The sequence below is a fragment of the Ananas comosus genome, linkage group 10, assembly GCF_001540865.1.
Source record: "Ananas comosus cultivar F153 linkage group 10, ASM154086v1, whole genome shotgun sequence".
In the NCBI taxonomy this organism is placed as follows: Eukaryota; Viridiplantae; Streptophyta; class Magnoliopsida; order Poales; family Bromeliaceae; genus Ananas; species Ananas comosus.
In genome coordinates this window covers 4832682-4852299 of record NC_033630.1, presented here as the reverse complement: position 1 = coordinate 4852299, position 19618 = coordinate 4832682, and the positions used below count along the sequence as shown (strand labels likewise).

Here is a 19618-nt window from a genome sequence, read left to right as displayed (position 1 = left end):
GATTCCTAACCATCAAGCTGGGGGTTTCTATTGGGGATTCAAGGGATGCTCGGGACCTTTGGTCAAATACATCTATCACCTTCAACGCCATGAAGAGATCAAAAGCCCTAACCCTTCTAGCGGCAATTTGGTGCGTAGTATGGACAGAAAGAAATAATATTATCTTCAGCACGAAACCTTTCAATGTTACCCAAGCAATTGAGCGCATCTTACGCCTGGCGGACTCGTGGACACAGCTTGGTTGACCGCAACAGCTTACTGTTCTTCAGCTTAATTTTCTTCTCTCCCTCACCTTTTCTCTCCTTTTCCCCTTATCCTCTATCTCTATTCTGTTACATTACTGTTTTTGTCCCTGGAATTGCCTCGGAGGCCTTAGCTGCTTCCACCTTGTACGCTTAATTCATTTTGCTTAATGAACGATAGTTAGGTGCTTGCTACCTCTCTTCTCAAAAAAAAAAAGTATTCCTGATATTTATTCTATTATTAAATTAAACTATATAGGTTGGGTTTGTAGCAAAATTAATTAATTGGTTTTCAAATGTTGATATTCTAATGTATCGGAATGTGTTCTGATCTCCTTACCCTGGGTGTAAACGAGCCAAACACGAGCGAGCTGGGGTCGGCTCGTGTTCGGCTCGTTTATTAAACGAGCCAAACACGAGCTGGCTCGTTAAAGTATCGAGCCGAAAATTCAGCTCGTGTCGGCTCGTTTATTACGAGCCGAACACGAGCTGGCTCACGAGCTAGCCAACGAACAATAAATTAAAATGATTAAATTAAATATATATAAAAAATAAATTTATCAAATCTTATTCATTAGACTTTGATCTAATAGTTGAAACTTTACAATATAAATGAGTCTTTTTATAATTAAGATCGCATTTATATTTTTATTTTGCTAAAAATAAAATAATAAAAATATATATTATATATAATTATTTATTTATATATAAAAATATAAATTAAAAAATTATATAAATATAAAATATATGTATTCGAGCTGTTATCGGACGAACATGAGCGAGCTGACCCAACTCGTGTTCGGCTCGTTTATTAAACGAGCTGAAAAATCCAGCTGCTGTGTTCGGCTCGTTTACTAAACGGCGAGCATCTCGAGCTCATTTCGAGCCGAACACGAGCTAGCTCGCGAACAGCGAGCTGTGATTTAGCCATCCGTACTTTCCCCCTCTTATTTATTTAATTATTATTTATTTATTTATCTACTCTGATTGTGCTCTCGCCAATCTAGTATACTTTATAAGATTGTTGGTTTCTTTCCTTTTACCTTTCCAATAGGGGTCAGCATGACATATATATGTCGGGTCTGTTTGGCAAGCTGTGAGATGAAGTGTTATTGAAAAAGTCCAATAGAAAATAATATAGTGCATATTGTTAAAAAAAAAAAAAAAAAAAACTGTAGAGTATTTAGTTGATTCTATCCAAAAGAACTAGATAACTACTAAAAAAGCCAATTTTATCTGATAGAGATCTTAAGTGCTAAATAACATATTATTCTATAGGAACTGTTTGGAGGGTCTTTGATTATGCATTCTTTATCTAATTTTTTATAATTCACTGGTGATTCTTGTAAAGTATAAGAACTATTTCTGGTAAATTCTAATGGAACTTAATAGACAAGTATTTCATATGACTCTGCAAGCTATGATCTTTTGAAGTTCCTCAAAATTAGCTTCTCGGAGATATCCATCCTAGAAAAGAGTTGAAGCAAAAGTACAAAGAAAATATATTTCTCCACTTTGTAGTCTGAACGTCGCAATATATTTTATGGAAACAAATAAAATATTTTTCATTATACTTTTTCGCTGTACATAATGCGCGCATCTATCTTGAAATCGCAAATATGACATTAAAAGGGAAACAACTCATGCAATTAATGAATCTCATTTTTCTTCCGATGGAATAACAGAATAAACCGTTTTCGATGATAAAACAATTAAAATGTCCTAATCAAAAAAGAAAAGAAAAACAAAAACAAAAATGGCCAAAGGGCTAAAGGATCAAATTCAAAATGGCCTATAGCTAAGGAGGTCCTCAAACTTTTCTACAAAAAAAAAAAAAAGAAGAAGAAATGAGTGAAAAAAAGTCAAGGAACACCAAGTCAAAGAGACTTGAAATTAAGGCCCCAATCAAAACATATTTTCTTGTAACATGAAGCAGATTTTGTCACCAAAAGACACTCACATTGGAGAGGAGGACACAGGTCCAACATGGGAGTGGTACTATGTGTTGAAGATTTGTAGCCTCAAAACACATTTTTTCCACCCATTATAATGACATTTTTGCTTAAATCCAAGCCCATAAAATATTATTATTATTATAATAAAAAAAAAGGTAGGTTAATGTCACCTCTTATTATTGGGCAATTGAATTCAACTGGTGTACAAATGGTCTTCTCCTTTTATCTTGAGGTACTGAAGCATGCAGCATGAGGGAACTATATATTTTTTTTATGACCACTAAAGCATCATTTTAATTTTTTTTTATTTTTTTATGTACAAAATCTACATGGAAATATTGTAGAAGGGAATTCATTATAATAAAATTACTTTGAAAAAAGAATTTTACTTTGCAACCTTATATATATACAAGGTGTTTATTTAGCAACGAAAAATAAAAAACAAATCCCCTAGAGTTTATCTTTTATTTCGGACATATTTTAAATAAAATTTTATCTATCAGTCGACCAATCAGGATGTCTTGCAAGCTAGCCAATCATAACAATAAAAAGAAAAAATCACTTTCCTCGGCATATCAAATTATATAAAATTAATATTAAAAGAAAAGATAAGGCAACAAACAGAGCCTAATAGATTGCCTTCAAATATAGGCCATTTTGAGATAGCCACAAAAACTATATATTTTCTATTTGAGATCCCCTAAACATTGAATTTATTGGAATAAAGTAATTTTAGCTAAATAATTAAAATTTGTATCAAATTAATTGATAATTTTATTAAATTTAAAAGTTTAAATTGTTTTGTAGCAATAAATCTAGATAAATTAACTGCTAATAGCTAATTGAGAAATAAAATTTGAGCAATGCTAGACTATAGCTTTTTTTTTTTTAACTAAAACCAAGAAGGGTAGTAATTAAACACTAAAACCTTGGACGGGGGATTGTAGAGGTTACAACCCCTGAGGGTTGTAGACTTATATATTTTTAAATTTTAAAAGAAAATTTAAATTTCCCAGTATTTTTTAAATTTAAAAGTAAAATTTTAAATTTCCCCAAGGTTAGCTCATTTTTACTTTATCATTCATGATTTTTTTAAAAAAAAACTTTCACTTTGGTTTGGTTTTTTTTTGGTTTCTTTTTTCAATAAGAAGTTCATGTCAAGTAGGGTGATAAAATTAAAAGTTTTTTTAAAAAAACTTAAAATAGGATAGTAAAGAGAAAAATATGCTAAAACACAGGAGTGCAAAGAACAATTTTTTGAATCACGGATGACAAAGTAAAATGAGCTAAACCATTGAGGTGCAAACTACAACTTTTTAAACCACGGAATAGTAAAGTGAAAATGAGTTAAATCACATAAGAGTAATTTAAAATTTAACCAAAATTTAATAAAATTTCTAAACTAATTAACTATAAAAATTCAATTAAAAAAAAAAGTCAAAGTTAAAGGGTTGTCGATCAAAAAACCTAAGAATAATACTATCCGTCCGCTCTAATTAAATTAGGGTCCAAGATATACACTCTAGTCGTTGGGTGAATGGGGATCAACCCATTTGTCTTTTTAAGCTCTTTTCTTTTTCTTTTTTTTTAATTAAAAATTATTGAAATTTTGTGAATCATTAGATGGCCAAAGTGTACATAAGATGTACACTCTAAACAGGAGTATAGCTTTGTTTGAGATTACGAGGAGATTGCGTTTTATATGTACTGTAAGAAAGTACGACGAAAAAATATTCTGTTTGTTTTCGTATATAATATTACGTTCCGCATATCACGATGAGTCGATTATGATATATTTTCTATGAACCCTAAATCCATTTTATCTAACAGCGTCAGATAGATCTCAATACCAAACTAAGTCTATGCAAGCAGCATTTGCCGAAAATTGAAGTTGAGGGGTCTATTTCATAATGACTATTGTTGAGGGGTAACTATACATTTTCTCCAAAATCAATTTAATCAAATATACAGGAGGGACCACCTAACTACGTGAATGTTCCCTCTCTTCCCTCTCTAACACGCACAGTTATTCTACGTAGCGATAATAACGTCCAACAGTACGTATTCCACGTAGTGATTATAACGTTCAACCATAGGTCTCCATGCTACGGGTAAGTACGAAAACAATTTTTAAAGAAAAATATCATTTCAGGATGAAATTATTATTATTATATTTTATTATACCTTTTGCCATTTTATACAGTACTTTATATATATATATATATATATATATAGTATTCAGTATGACTGCTATAACAAAAGCTTTTTTTTCACTACAAATTATTTTAAAATAGACTTTGCTATTAATTTTAATTTATAACTATCGACTCTTGTCAATTTGAACGAGTACGTAGAAACATAGCCCTTAGCAGGGGGAATCAAAATCACGATCATTGTGATTGAAAAAGCTTTGGATTTATTCTGCTACCATCTTATCTAAAAAACTAACACACATATCTATCATTTGTGTTTCTTAAAATTAATTTTCCTTCTCAGGAAAGAAAAGAAAAAGGGGGGAAATTGTCTAATTTAGTATCAAGTTGGACTAATGTTCAGTGAAGTTGGCCAAGTTGGACTTTGCCATGACTATAGGTAGTGTTCACCTACGCATATTTCCATCTTTCTTAAGTATAGTTTTAGACCTAGCTAGTTTTATACTGCCGTGGCTAAAAATGTTATTTTTGTATTATGAGACTTTCGAAGATCTGAAAGTATTTACAATTTTCTTTCCTAATATTTTAAAATTATAATTGCAACTACCATCAGAAAAACAATATAGTCATATATTTCTCCGGGTGGAGATTTTAGTACTATATTACCAAGCTAGACCCTAGTGTTTGTAAACCTTTCATAATATAAAAGGCAGTGCTTTTAGCAACTATATTACCAAACTAGGCCCCGGTGTTGCCAAACTATATCCATTTGCAAATACATAGATAACATGCATCTACATGAGCCCCGCAACTTGATATATACCTGGGTTGCACAAGTAACCCAGATAGAAAAGTCACAACAAAGGCAAACAAAGGGTAAAGTAAATATAGCCTCTTGTGTGTTCCAAACTCACCAATGGCCTAGAACCTCTATGGCATTTTCTCCTACACCCTAGCATCAGTCTACAACAAAAGAACCAAATCTCCTAATACAGTATATATTATCTTGTTTGCCTAATTATTGGCCTTATCTCTAACATCACTCACTGTAAATAGGAGAGCTTCCACTATTTTAGGTGTCTTATAACATCATATGTCTCTTTGATTTCCAACTTTTGACATATGAGATGATAATTAAAATTTGTTGTGTCTCAACATCAACATCACATGACACCAACTCAACTTTCTCCTGCTGCATGTGCTTTATATAAGCCTTTGGGTCCTCCATATTTTAGCCTAGCAACTGCATTAATTGCACTTTTGAAACTTGTGGCATAGAGATTGAATACATTTTTTTTTTTTTTTTTTTTAAATCCCGGTTATGGATTCGGAGTTTGGGGCTCGCGCAAAGGCTGAGTTGCCGTGCGCTGCGTGCCGGACGCTCCACCGCAAGTGCAGCCCCGACTGCTTGTTGGCTCCGTACTTCCCGGCCGACGAACCGGAGAAGTTTGCGAGTGTTCACAAGGTGTTTGGAGCAAGCAATGTGATCAAAATGCTTCAGGTGAGTGAGTGTTCCGTACAAGTACATATGTAGCTAATGCGGTGCTTAATGATTGCCTTTTCTTTTCTGCGAACCAAAATTCAATGCTTTCGATAACGTAAAATTCCGGTGCTCGAGTGAATCAGGTGGTGGAGGAGACGAGAAGAGAGGACGCGGTGCAAAGCATGGTGTACGAGGCCAACGCGAGGCTCCGAGATCCAGTTTACGGATGCACGAATGCGATTTCCTACTTGCAGAAGTGCTTGAAGGATCTTCAGAAGCAGCTTGAAGCTACCAGAGAACAGATCCTAGAGTCGCGAAAACAAAATGATCAGTTATTGGAAGTGTTGAGGGATGAGCCCTGCCACTACAGTTCAATCTATTTCCTCGCCGAAAACAATTATGTGTGCGGCACGAACAACTTCCTCTCGGACGACGTCGACCAGTTCGGGTTCTGCACGGATCGATGTCAGATGATTCTATGAACCTGCTGCTCAATCGATCTTAGCCCGTGCTGCATTTCAAGAGAAGGTCATATAGAAATTACAGAGAAATGGTTCAGTATGTTTAGTCCCAAATTTAATTACAGCATAGAAGAGTAGATCATCTCTAGTATTGTGCTTATACTAGAAGCACTTTTTTTGATTCAGAGCTAGCAAGATTTGTGTACTTCTCATTTCAAAAAGAGGAAAATGCTAAGCATTTTCAATTTCCTTTTCCGGTAAGAGGATCAGCCCATCATAGCATTGCTGTTATAAGGAACTGTCCTGTTCTGGTACTATGATATGTTTCCAGGTATTGAATGATTAGCCCATATCGGGCGCAAACCTAATTGAGCTAGCACTTGGCTGCACCAAGTAGTCCTATATTGATCCATTTTGATCAATCATGCGTAACGAAAACTAGACCAACTTATTCAAATTGCTGAATTATCTGTTGCAATCTTGATCCTCAATTCCATGTAGACCACATCAGTCGATGTTATTTCTTCTATATATTGTTTCTTTTCACGGACCAAATCAGTTGCAGTATAGCATTCTCGAGTAGCTGTATACAAACTAATTTACTTTGATCGACAACACCTACGAAGTATTTACTCATCCATTATAGCGCGGCAACGACGGAACCTACACTATCAAGATGTTAATTAACTACACTAACTAACCAACGGTTTGCTTTAAATCACCCAGAACAAAAATATGCAAGAAATTAGAGTAAAGTGAAGTAAAAAGAGAAAAAACCCAAGAACAATCACAACACGTGAATTCATGTGATTCACGCACACTGGGCTACATCGATAGGCATAGAGAAGATCAAATCGACTATCAAAATGAGAAGATTATAAGAATTGGTCAAAAATTACTACTCTATGACAATGGGTATACAAGCATCAAAAAGTAAAAAAAAAATTCTTTCTTGCCACACATCCTTTGGATTAGCCTCTTCCGATCCCGCAAATTCAACTTTGGAACGGCTCTCGGAATGCTTTCGATCAACCTTAAAGGCCTTGAATCAAGCAAGAAAAATAAGAAAGCACCTTCTTTAAACCAAATAGACTAATAGGTAAATTTAATATCACTAAGCCCAACATCCATTAAACAAATTTGAGAACAGAATTTCAGAGAGAAGGGAAATTAAGCTCACACATGATCACCTTAGAGTAGTAACCCTTGCTTTCTTGTGAAATTTTTTTCTATGAGCTAGTAACAACAAAATAAGGTTGATGCAAACAAAACTAGGAGGACAACACTTAAAAATGCTTGCACAAAAGCAAGAGAAAATTTGGTACCAGAAAAGAGACCTCCTAGGTTGAAGCATTTCTCTACTTCATGATTTAAAAGATTAATTAATGGCCACAGTGCAATTGGTATACCAAAGAATCATAAAACAACTAACATATTTTATTTGCAAAAGTTTGTGTAGTTAGTGAAGAATTTAACAAATTCTCCTACTTGACTAACTAGAATAAATCAAACGAAGACAATAAAAATTTTGCATACGTAATTGGAATCAAAGATTTAAGTACCGTGATATGGATTCGTGCCGAAAACTTACCTACACGGTATGGTATGGTGCGTGCCGAGTAACACCGATACGTGCCGGTCACAAAAAATAAATGTGTGCTGACACATAATGATATGAAACATTTATTTTTTTTAGCAAAAAAATATTCTAATTATTTATTACGTATCTTTATCAAATCTTTTAAACTTTATTAAAAAATAACTTACTAATTTTTTTAAAAAAGTGTTTTGAGCTAAGACTGGCGGTTTCCAGTTTCAGAGGTTTCGGCACTCCTAAGAATTGCATCTAATCACTTCCCAATCACACTTTCAACCAGAGGCAAATTGAGAAGCAAATATTTAGATTCGCGAAAGTGTGGTTGAAGTGCGAGGACTTTCGTCAAAAATTGGTTTATGGTGGAAGGATAGAAAGAATATACGTTTGGTGGTTGTAACATTCGTAGCTAAACTGAGACATTGTTGTCGTAGGATAAGGGAATGGTGTTCGATGAACTTTTTCGAATATTAGGAAAGCTATGGAGGTGATTTTGCCTCAAATTCAGATGATCGACGCAACAGAGGAGCTTCAGGACTTATCTCAGGACACTTTAAGCAAAAGAGAGGAGCTTAAAGATAAGCTCACTAGGATGTCAGATGACGAGAAATTGCTTTGGAAAAACCGCGCCAAGTAGGCATTGGTTGCGGGAGGGAGACGAAAATACAAAATTCTTCCACACTATTGCTAATGATAGAAGATGGTCCAACAAGATTGGTTTGCTTGAGGACTTTGGGAGAATATTGTACAAAGAAGAAGAGAAGCAGCAGTATTTCCAGAACAAATTCAAATACAGATTTGCTCTGAAAGATCATACACCAAATGCATTTGGGGACTAGAGCGAACTGTTTAGCGACAGACGTATCACAAACCCGGAACAACTAGCATTACCTTCACTTAGGAAGAGATCGAGAATGCTATTTTCCAATGAGGAGATAGGAGACAAAGCCCCGGCCGGGTCCTATTTGGTTCCCCGTATGATTCTACCGGATTTTTCTGGGAGCTACTTAAGAAAGATATTTGGAATATTTTTGAAGAGTTGTATGACGAGAGGCCTTTCAGCGATCCCATCGACTACTCGTAGTCCCATCGACTACTCATATATCTGCCTTTTATGATCAAACAATTTTGGACCTGTTAGTTTGTCCAATGGAGTACAAAGGATAATAAACAAGATTCTGGCCAAGCAGACTTGAAAAAATTATGCACAGACTTATTTCCACTTTCCAATCGGCATTTTTAAAGAAAAAACTCATCTCAGATTCTTTTGTAAGATCGCGCATTGGTGAAGTTCTGATGAAAAGTAGTGCGGATGGATTAAACAGTGTATTTGCGGAGCTAAGGTTGTAGTACTAGTCAATAGTGTGGCGACCAAGTGGATCAAGATGAAAAGAGAGGTGCGTCAGGGCGATTCCCAAACTCCTTTCCTTTTTTTGTTAGTGGCTGAGTGTTAGCAAGAATGTCAAACAGGGCAATCCAAGCACAATCTGATTGAAGGGATTGGTCCCGCAGTAGAGAGTAAGGCGTCGCTTATCAAGTTCGTAGATGACATGTTCTTCTTTTTGTGAGCCAAGAAGAAGTACATGTCGAATCTTTTTTTTTTTTCTTTTTTTTTTTTTTGAGAGAGAGATAGGTAGCACGGTACCTGTTTCGTTTATTTCATTTAGAAATAAACTTAGCTAGAAATGTGAATCAATTAGGATTCGAACTTAGGTCTCGGATACCAACCATCAAACCCTTTGCCACTTGCTCTAGAGACGATTGGTAGTACATGTGGAATCTTAATTAGATTTATGTAGAGTTTATTAAAATGAGCCTCGGAGATAGGGATCATTAAGTTAAATTCATAGGTTTCCTACTCGGAGCGTAAAGATGATAAAGAAGAGAGGCTAGTGAATGGTTCCTAACTAAATATTTGGGGCTACCATTGACGAGTAGTACATGTTACAATCTTTTTATCCAGGATCATCATTTGCTACTTGTTACATCAATTTTTTTTTTAACTTAAATCTATTTGGGTTTGAGCAATTATACTAGTACACCCCAAAATAGTGTACACCTTACACTCCCTGTATGCACAAGTCATCGTATTTTGCTATTTATTTAGTGTATTTGTATTTTGCTATTTATTTAGTGTATTTTTATTTTATTACTTGCCTTTTAAATAGTTATATTAATTATTATATAATTTTATTTTTCATTTTGGAGAAAATTTCTGTGTGCCACTCTAAAAGAACATATTTATATGGATACCCCTATAAAAATTGAAATATCTTAAATGCTCCTATAGATATAAAAAAACTTTTAAAAATACCCTTCAAAATAATTTTTTGTCAAAATCTACAGTAACAGGCTAACAGCAACCAAAATACCAATTTTACCCTTTCATAATTGCCCTTTTAATTGTTCCAACTATTACTAATGAGGGGTTAATTTCATTTATACCTCTCTAAATGTTCAAAATATTATGAATATTCCTATAAATATGATTATAATACCCTTATAAATACTTACTGTTGAGCCAATTAGGCGCGAACAGGTGGTACGCCGGTATTCCCTTCAAAGGCATCAATCTGGCCGTGCACCAGGAAGCCGGAAAAGTTTTAAAGTGAACCGTCGCACCAATTGAAGGAAGTTACGGAAACCACAAGCAGTTGCATGCGGTTCCGATCGGCTGGAGGTGGTCTGGGATATTAGGAGATAGTGGCCGATCGTGTAGGAGCAATAACTGATCAAGGGGCGATCTATAAATAGGTCAATAACGCCCTAAAAAAGAGTCTTTTTCCCGATAAATAAAAGACCACCTTTATTTTCCTTGCATTTTCTCGCATTTTTTTAGGAGTAATCTACTTGTAATTTTACTGCTTTTATCTAGGAGTAGTTCTCTAAAGTAAATCTCTGGAGTCTGCATGCCCCACGGGCACCACTTCATTGTAAACTACATATCCGTTCTTGTACTTCCCATCAGTCAATCAATAGAAAGTCATTTTGGCTCTTCAAACCGACCAAATCTCATGTTGCTTTAGCCATTCAGCTCTTCTCCCGGCTTAGTTTCCGGCCTGCTCTGTACATTCGGCTCATTCCAGCCGAACCGAATAGATAGTAGTGGTTTTCGAACCCGGCTGGCTCGATCCCTCGCCAGCCGAATCGCTTGATCTGTCGACGGGCGCAAACTTCGAGGGTCACTATTCACAGCCGTTTCTCACCCCGACGCGCTTCCCGAGGAGGATCTTTAACCGGGTCAAGGATCGGGAAATCCGGCTACCAACACTTACTATCTTACAAATATATCCTCATCCTTAAGTTTCGTCTCTCCACGAAGCATCTATTTTTGATAGGTTATTATGAATAAATGAAAATATCCATTTTATCCTGAATTTTTTAAAATTATTTGATAGAGCACTTTAATATGATGAAATGTATAATAAGTAGACTTTCAAAGCTGCCTCACTAATGAATAGTTTAGATAAAGATACAAGTGTTCAATTTAAATACTGTTAAAATATTAATAAATATCAATTAGCCACTCTGTTGTCTAGTATATTTGCACTTCGCCACCCTTTATTATAAAATTTTATCAAATAATCTCAGTTTTTCTTTAAAATTTGTAAACAATATTAAATCATTTGACTGTAATTTAAAATCTAGTAAGCAATTTTATACTCTATAATTAATGACAAAACTTTGTCATTTTTTAGCTATTTATTATTTTCTCTCTCCCTTTTAAAAAAATTTAGAAACATTTAATAATATTGAATAAGATAGAAAAATTATTCTTTTAGAATATACAAATCTTACAGAAATTAATGTGAAAATCTAACTAATCAACTTTTAAAATTTTGAAACTTTCAAATTTGCAGGGTATTTATAAAATTTATAACTCTTACTAGTAATTGCAACATTTAGAAGGGCAATTATGAAAAGGGTAAATGTGAGACCCCAGTTAGTCCTATATATAAAATAATAGGGCTAAAATTTTTAATTCGGGTTAAACATTTTGGGTGGTGGCTTGGTCCAAGAGGTTAAAAGAGAAAAGTGTGTTAGAACGGGAGTAGTCTTAGCATTGGGTGAACTCCTGGAAAGTTGGGGCGTCATAGTAAAATTGGTATTTTGGTTACTGTTACTATGAATTTTAACAGAAATTTATTTTGAAGGGTATTTTTGAAAGTTTTTTATATTTAGAGGGATATCTAAGATATTTCAATTTTTATAGGGGTATCTATGTAAATATGTGCTTTTAGAGGGACACACAGGTAAATATATGTTTTTAAGAGGGACACACAGGAAATTTTCTCTATTTTTATTGTGTCATGCAGTAGTAAGCCGGAATAACGCCTCTGAAAGAAGGGCTTTCTTCCAAATACCTTATTAGAAAAGTCTTCATTATAACAGTCCAGCTACTATGCTATTAATAGTACGAAGCACTTGGTGCTACCAAGTTTTTCACCGTTAGATCTACCCTTTTGATCATTTTCACCCATTAGATCATACTATTCAGCCAATCACCCACTCAACCCTAGGGGGCCCACATCATCCTAACCACACATTTCTTAATCCAATGGCCAAAAACTTGGTAACACAAATGACTTGATGCTATTAATAGCATAGTAGCCTAGTCCTCATTATAATCAGAACTGAAAATTCACTAAATTTATATTAAAATAATCTTTTAAAAATTTAATTTTGTATTTGCTACAATGTGAAGACCTTGGATTGAATATTGTTATTTGCATATATACTAACTATGAGAGAGGAGACAATTTTCAACTTTGAGGTCCAACGGCAGTTCAGAAATTTTTTATAGTAGGATCAATATATAATATACTAATTATGTTTTTATATACTATAATAACTCAAAATAACTGCTATTCACAAACAAAGAAAATAAAATTCATCAGTGGAGAAAAACAAATAAAGATCCATGAACAAACATACTATTTTGCAACTCAATTAAAAAATTGGGTGAAAAAAGGTTTAGTGAGCGCCTAAATGGGATTGGATTTGTTCTTGAGTCTTTATAATACATTAATTAGATTAAATATGGTTGAAAAAGAATAGTATGGGATCACAAGAAGTGAAGAATTTTCTTTTAAAGAAAAAACTCTTACTACTTTTAAATACTATATATATAGAGAAGAGGATGAAACCCTTTCTATTGTTTGCATGGGCCCAAGCGTAGTGAGCCCACGTAAATTGAAGCGTTAATTTCGTACCGATCTCTATAAATATAGCAAATTACAAATATGTTCCTATATAGTTCAACTTTCATATATTGCCTCTACAAAATTCTAATATTTTCAAATATATTCCTTTGATTTATTACCATTAAAATATTATTTATTTTATAAGTGAAATGACCTTTTAGCCATCACAAATATGTTCCTTCAGTCCCAACTATTAATTAAAAGAGGGGTAAAAAGGTCAACTTACCTCATTAACTAATTAGGGTTAAGTATTTTACCTATGGTTAACTAATTTTTTCTAGCGGATCCTAACGGCACGGATATATTTGAAAATATTAGAACTTTTGCAGGAGCAATATATAAAAGTTGAACTTTGTAGGAATATATTTATAATTAACTATATTTATAGGAACCTATATAAAATTAATCTTAAATTGAAAGCAGGACCTCATAGTGGAATTAACTTTGGCCCTATTTAGGGCATGTTTGTTTTAACGTAAGTAGACTTGGGGTGGAAGTAGACTTTGGGTTGAAGTGAAGTTGGGGTGAAAATTATTTCACTTCTGCTGTTTGTTTCTAACTGTGGAAGTGCAGTTCTGCGAGTTTTGTTGTTTGTTTCATTAGAAATAGATGACGTAAAAAGTGTAACTCTTCATCCTCGGTATACTTAACCTCCGAAGTGATATCATTGTCTATTTTGTAACTTTGTGAATAATAAATTATAATAAATAAAAATTAATATAATTATATATGTATATAATTATATATATGTATAATTGTAAAATAAAATTTTTAAACATTTGATTATTTGTTTGCATATAAATTATAATAATACAACGAATAAAATTCTAAAGTTTAAAAATTATTAACATTTAACAAATTCATTTTTCATCATTTTCTAAATATATAAATTAAACAAAAAATATATTAAAACTTACCTAACCAAATTTGATCATATTTTAGACATACAATCAAAATAAAAAATTTAATTACTTCCACAATTGAATATATTTGGAGTTGGGTCTGGGACTCGGGAGAGGAAAGGATAGAGAAGAGAGTAACCCTAACATATTAATTCCTACTCTTGCCTCTTTTCACCTCACCGAAATTGACTTCGCCCCATGGGAGGGGAAAGTTAATTTCATTATTTTGGGTGAACTAAACTTTCGGGCGTAATAAAATTACGGTGAACCAAACAATGAAAGTGGTCTGTTTTCACCGAAAATTACTTCTCCCTTCCCACTTCCACCCCACTTCCGTGCAAACAAACAGGCGTGGAGTTAAGTTGACCCAAACTGGGATCAAAATGTGAAGGAAAAGGCTAATAAGACCTTTCGTTTGACCCCACTAACAAAATAGTGGATCCCACAAGAACTAGGGAGAGAAGAAGAAGAAGAAACCTTATAAAGGACATCAAGTTTAGCATCTAATACTCTTTTTTGAAAGAAAGATAGTATGGTACCTACATTGTTCATTTTTTTTTAAAAAAATGAAGTTTTAGTTGCAAATGTAAAACAATAGATTTTGAACTTAATTAGAATTTTGGATGCCAACATTAAGTTCTTTGTCACTTACGCTAAAGATATTCGGTAATTTAGTATCTAATCCTACTGATCGAATTAAAAGTTAAAACAAGTTATATTTCTTAATGAAATAAATGAAGCGGATAGCGTACTATCTATTTCTCAAAAAAAGAAAGTTAAAACAACTTAAGTAGCACAAAATTATGGTTGAGTGACCAAAACAATGGAATTTAGAATTGTTAAAAATATTCAACCACAACGTTCGATCGAATATTGTCTCTGAATTTAGATTGCACATTCGAACTTACAACTATTTTATTGGACTTACATCTAAATTGCGCCAAACAAGTCTTAGTTGACATTTTTCAATTAGATTTGCTCGCTCCAACTATTTTTATACATCCTAATCGCACATCATCCGCGTCAGGAGTAATAAACTTAAGTAACAACCATAAATCACATTCAATAGTTGAAGTTAATATTTGACAAATTGCCAATAAAAGAAGTGGATAAAAAAAAAAATGTAATCTTTATCATATTTCCACATAACAATAATAAGAATTCTTAGCTGAAACATATATGATCGGATTAAATTTGGTAAAGGATTTTGATATGCATCACATAAGGATACATTTTAAGTCAAATACGCATGCTTTCTACAGCTCGAGATTACTCTGTGCATAAAAAAATTTCTACGTATAGAAAAGAGTTGTATATAAACTACTTGTCTTAGAAGTCAAGTGGCGTGAAAAACTAATAGGAGGGACGAAAAATATGAGCACATTAATAACATTGATTCCAAAATATTAATATTACGATCACTGAACTATGCCTTCTATCCTTCAAAATATGAGTGCTTCTTTCTTAATAAAATCTTGTGTATGGCGTAGCCCACCACATTTGTCGTGGATTATTTATTATAACATATTCCATTATATATACTTTCGATCTTCGTAGCCTATTATCAATATTCTCTAGTTATTTTTCTAGAAAAATGAAGTTGAATGGTTGGATTAAGATTGTGAAATTGGATTGAAAAAATCTGATAGGACGGCTGTGATCGTGGTAAACTAGGCTTTACCAATAAGTTACTTAGTTATGATAAGTGAAAGATTAGTGCTTGGGGCTCATGACCTTGCTAGATTAGTTTACAAATATAATGCGATAATTTAGTAGGTTAGTTATTTCTATAGGGATGAACTTTCAAATATTCTCCATATAAAAATACATGCTTTGGTAGTGTTTTATATATGTAAATTCCCGCTATTTAATTTAAAACATCCACTTGTCCTAATTTGCCTTGTCAAATCATGTGGCCTTGAGATCCAATCCTAAGTTCATGCCACATTTATTTATTTATTTTTTAATAAAAATACATAGTATATGCTTATTTTAATCACTTCAAAATGTACTACTATTCTACTACCCATGTTCTCCCCACATCCAAACTATCCCTCAGATACAACACAATGACCTCCTCTTATATATGAATCATCAACGCAACCCCAACACTACTTTGAATCTCCCCATTTTCTCCCTAAAACCAAAAATAAAAAATAAAAAAATAAAAAAAAAAATAAAGAGAAAGAAAATTTTAAACTCATTAAAAACAAAAGAAAAAAAAAGAGAGAAAAAAGAAAGAGAAAAGAGCCGTTATGATCCCCGATCTCAACCACCCCATCCTCTACGCCTGCGTCGCCCACGGCGCCACCGTCCTCGCCGAGCTCGTCCCCGGAGGCGGCGGCGGAGGCGACGTCGCCGCCGTGGCGCGGCGGTGCTTGGCGGCGGCGCCGCCCTTCCACCGGGAGTACTCGCACACCGCCGGGGGCCGGATCTACGCCTTCGCCATGGCCGACCCCCTCGTCCTCTTCGCCATCGCCGACTCCTCCCTCGGCGCCCCCCGCGCCTTCCTCTTCCTCCGACGCCTCCGCCGCTCCACCGCCCGCGGCGGCGGCGCCGCCGCCGCGCCCCTCTCCCTCCAGTCGGAGCTCCGCCGCCTCGCGCTCGCCCTCCCCGACGAGGTCGACGACCCTCCCCCTCCCTCTCCCTCTCCCTCTCCTCCTCCCACACCCCCCTCGCCTCTCAACGAGACCAATAACGAGCCTCTGAAGACGGGGACGGGGGAGGAGGAGAAGAAGAAGAGGAAGAAGAAGAAGCAGAAGCAGCAGCAGCAGCAGCAGCATCCCTTGGACGGGGGCGATGGCGCGATGGAGATATCGGTGGCCGCCGACGCCGCCGATCCCCTGCCGAAGTCGATGCGCATTGCGTGGCGGCAGCACCTCCGCGCGATCCTCCTCATCGATCTCGCCGTCTGCGGCCTCCTCTTCGGGATCTGGATTTCGGTTTGCAAGGGGTTTCACTGCATCCGCCGGTAACCGCATTCTTTCCTTTCTCTCTTCTGTTCATTCTTGTGCATTTTTGAATTAATACTTCTGCTTTTGGTATGTGAAAATTGTGATATGCAATTTAGTGTAGGAGCTCAACTAGTTCAGCAATTTTCGCCCGTATCATGCGTTCGAATTGTATTGTGTAGTTTGATACATGTAAAATTAAAACAATGGAATAATGGTAATATTTGCGAAGATCAATTTTGTGAAGTTCCTGGTTTTAGTTTTATTGCTGAAAAGTGCTTGCTCGTACATTTTGATAGTTGGGTTGGTGATGCACTGTGAATAATTGATTATTCAGGTGATAGATTTTGTGCAAAGCATTTTGGTTCCGGCAAATGTGTTTAGCTGTAAGTTTTTTGGTAGTTTTGTGGAAGGAATTGTTACAAGCATTACTCAAGTTGACATTCTTGTTACGGATGTAATCTAGATCTGTTAATGTCGAATTACTAGCTAGCTAGCCTGGTGTTTTCTAATTTTACATCTAGTTTTCTGATTACTATTTGCTTAATAATATAATGAATTTTTGAGATGTTTACAAGAGTAAGGTAACTGTGGAAGAATATAAAGTTTCTATTGTACTGATTAGCTTTAAGTAACAGTGAAGAAATGGTGTGAAAAAAATCAGATAAGATGATTCGGACATGTTTAATGAAATGATTGAGAATATGTCTGATGTTTCTGTTGAAAAGTAGAAATGGTAAGTGAAGTTATAAGGCTTCTTGGTTTCGGTCAATGTCGAACAGAAAGGATAGGCCATTAGCTAGAACTGTTGATGCAGGTTAAAACCAGTCAAGGGTAATTTTAAAGCATCGGCTAGGAGTGGCCGAAGCAACTTATTCAGCTATTCTTCATGTATTATCATTCGTGCTGTCGTTTTCACCTTATTTTGATGCTACAATTGATGACAAAATGATGGTAGCTATGGATTTCATTAAATCAGTCCAAAGTGTCATTTCAATGTACCAAAATTTTGTTATTCCTTTTTTATGAAATGCCTTCGATTTTTTTATTTTTTGTTCTTTTTGATTGATATCCAAGCCAAAAATTCAAAAACAAAAGTTATCAAAATTGCTATTCTACAAACATGTGAAAACCAGGACTCCGAACCTTGACAGAGACTGTACTGGTGATGAGAAAAGCAATTTGGCTAGAAGACCCCACGAAGGGGAGAGGAAGATTAAAAAGCACATAGCTATGTGTAAACATATAAATGCCGTCTTATTTAGTTGCATTCCACTATACAGTGTATAGTAGAAAGAGGAGTGATATACAATGTGTCCATTTTAAGGTGAACCTAGTTAGGATTATACAACTGTTGGAAGAGACTGGAAGCTTTTATTGATCTATGGCCGTTGATGTATACTTGTCTTTGATCTTTTGTTTATACTTTGCCAAAAATGAGTTGTAGCTTGAACAAAACATCATGAACAGCAGGATCAGGTGATGCACTTTTCCTCTGCAGCCTCTTTAGAAGACAAAGCTCCTAACATTCTTGTCAAGGATCTGTGCTGTAATTTTCTTTTTGTCCATAGCAAGATCTTTGCTTTATTAAGTCACTTGGGTAAATTAACTATAAATGAGATTGTAGGACTCAGAGCAAAGTTAAATTCTGAAATTTTGAATACAAGAAAGTGCTTGGACTAGAATACCATTTAGCATGTATAGTTGCTTTGAAACATTTTAAGTGCAAAATAAGATGAATGACAATGAACCTCATACGATAAAGAAGCACTACAAGTATGTAGAATACTATGTATAGTCTAATATTATGGTGGGTAGGCCAACGGTACACACTATTCTGCGATTTTTCACTTACAAACAGTCATGGTGACAATGTAGACTTCTCAATATCTCCCACTTAAATGTCTTTAATTTTTATTGCTTACTACGACTGGTATTTCATTTGGTTTTACTATATTAGGCAAACTAGACTTTCCAACTTAGTAATTCTCGTAGGAGCAAATCGGCCAGTAGCAATACTTGTTTGCTTATAGGAAACTAGATCATGTGCATTCCCTGCATGTGTTTCCAAATGATTATGTGATTTTGTGGCAGATCGATAAATAGGTAGTTGAACAAAGGTTGTGAGATAAATCCGAAACAAGTTGATCCATCATGCACTTCAGAACTTTGTGGATTATTTTACTTGAAATTACTAAGATAACTTTGATAATTCAAAATCTTATTAATTATATGCTCTCTAACCATTTCGATCTGGTTGTTAAAATACCCAAAAAAAAAAAAAAAGCAAAAAAAGCAAAAGAAGCTTTGAGAAGTCTAGAATTATAAATTAATATCTCCAGGAGAATTTGCTACTTGATTGCCACATCACTGATCCTGAGATGTTCCCTGTATGATTTGCTTCAACCTGATGTATTGATGTACTTTAAACTCCGTCATGCCAGTTTTTTTTTTTTTTTAAGTGTGTGGGTACTCGTATGATTTGCTTCGACCTTTATTTTAAGGAAACTCTTCTTTGACGGCATTTCTGATTTCTTTCTTCTGCACTTTAGCATTCGGTTATTGCTTTTAGATAATCTTGGTTCCTCAAGTTTGATTCCCCTTTTTATCTCTCTTCAATCATCTTTTAATTGATTTATATGTGTGTACCGATAATGTGCATTTAGTTGACAT

The 19618-nt window shown here is 34.8% G+C and overlaps 2 protein-coding genes across 3 annotated transcripts; both read left to right on the top strand.

Moving 5' to 3' along the window:
• On the top strand, positions 5194-6785 carry LOC109716572 (LOB domain-containing protein 12-like). Its single transcript, XM_020242098.1, has 2 exons — positions 5194-5851; positions 5977-6785. The coding sequence occupies exons 1-2, from the start codon at positions 5672-5674 to the stop codon at positions 6313-6315; spliced, it is 519 nt and encodes a 172-aa protein (XP_020097687.1). The 5' UTR covers positions 5194-5671; the 3' UTR covers positions 6316-6785.
• On the top strand, positions 16060-18567 carry LOC109716199 (phytolongin Phyl2.2-like). Of its 2 annotated transcripts, none has more exons than XM_020241529.1 (2): positions 16060-16965; positions 18419-18567. In XM_020241529.1, the coding sequence occupies exons 1-2, from the start codon at positions 16250-16252 to the stop codon at positions 18426-18428; spliced, it is 726 nt and encodes a 241-aa protein (XP_020097118.1). In that variant the 5' UTR covers positions 16060-16249; the 3' UTR covers positions 18429-18567. The 2 variants fall into 2 exon arrangements, with proteins under 2 accessions (XP_020097118.1, XP_020097117.1); XM_020241528.1 differs by lacking the exon at positions 18419-18567 and adding an exon at positions 18082-18412.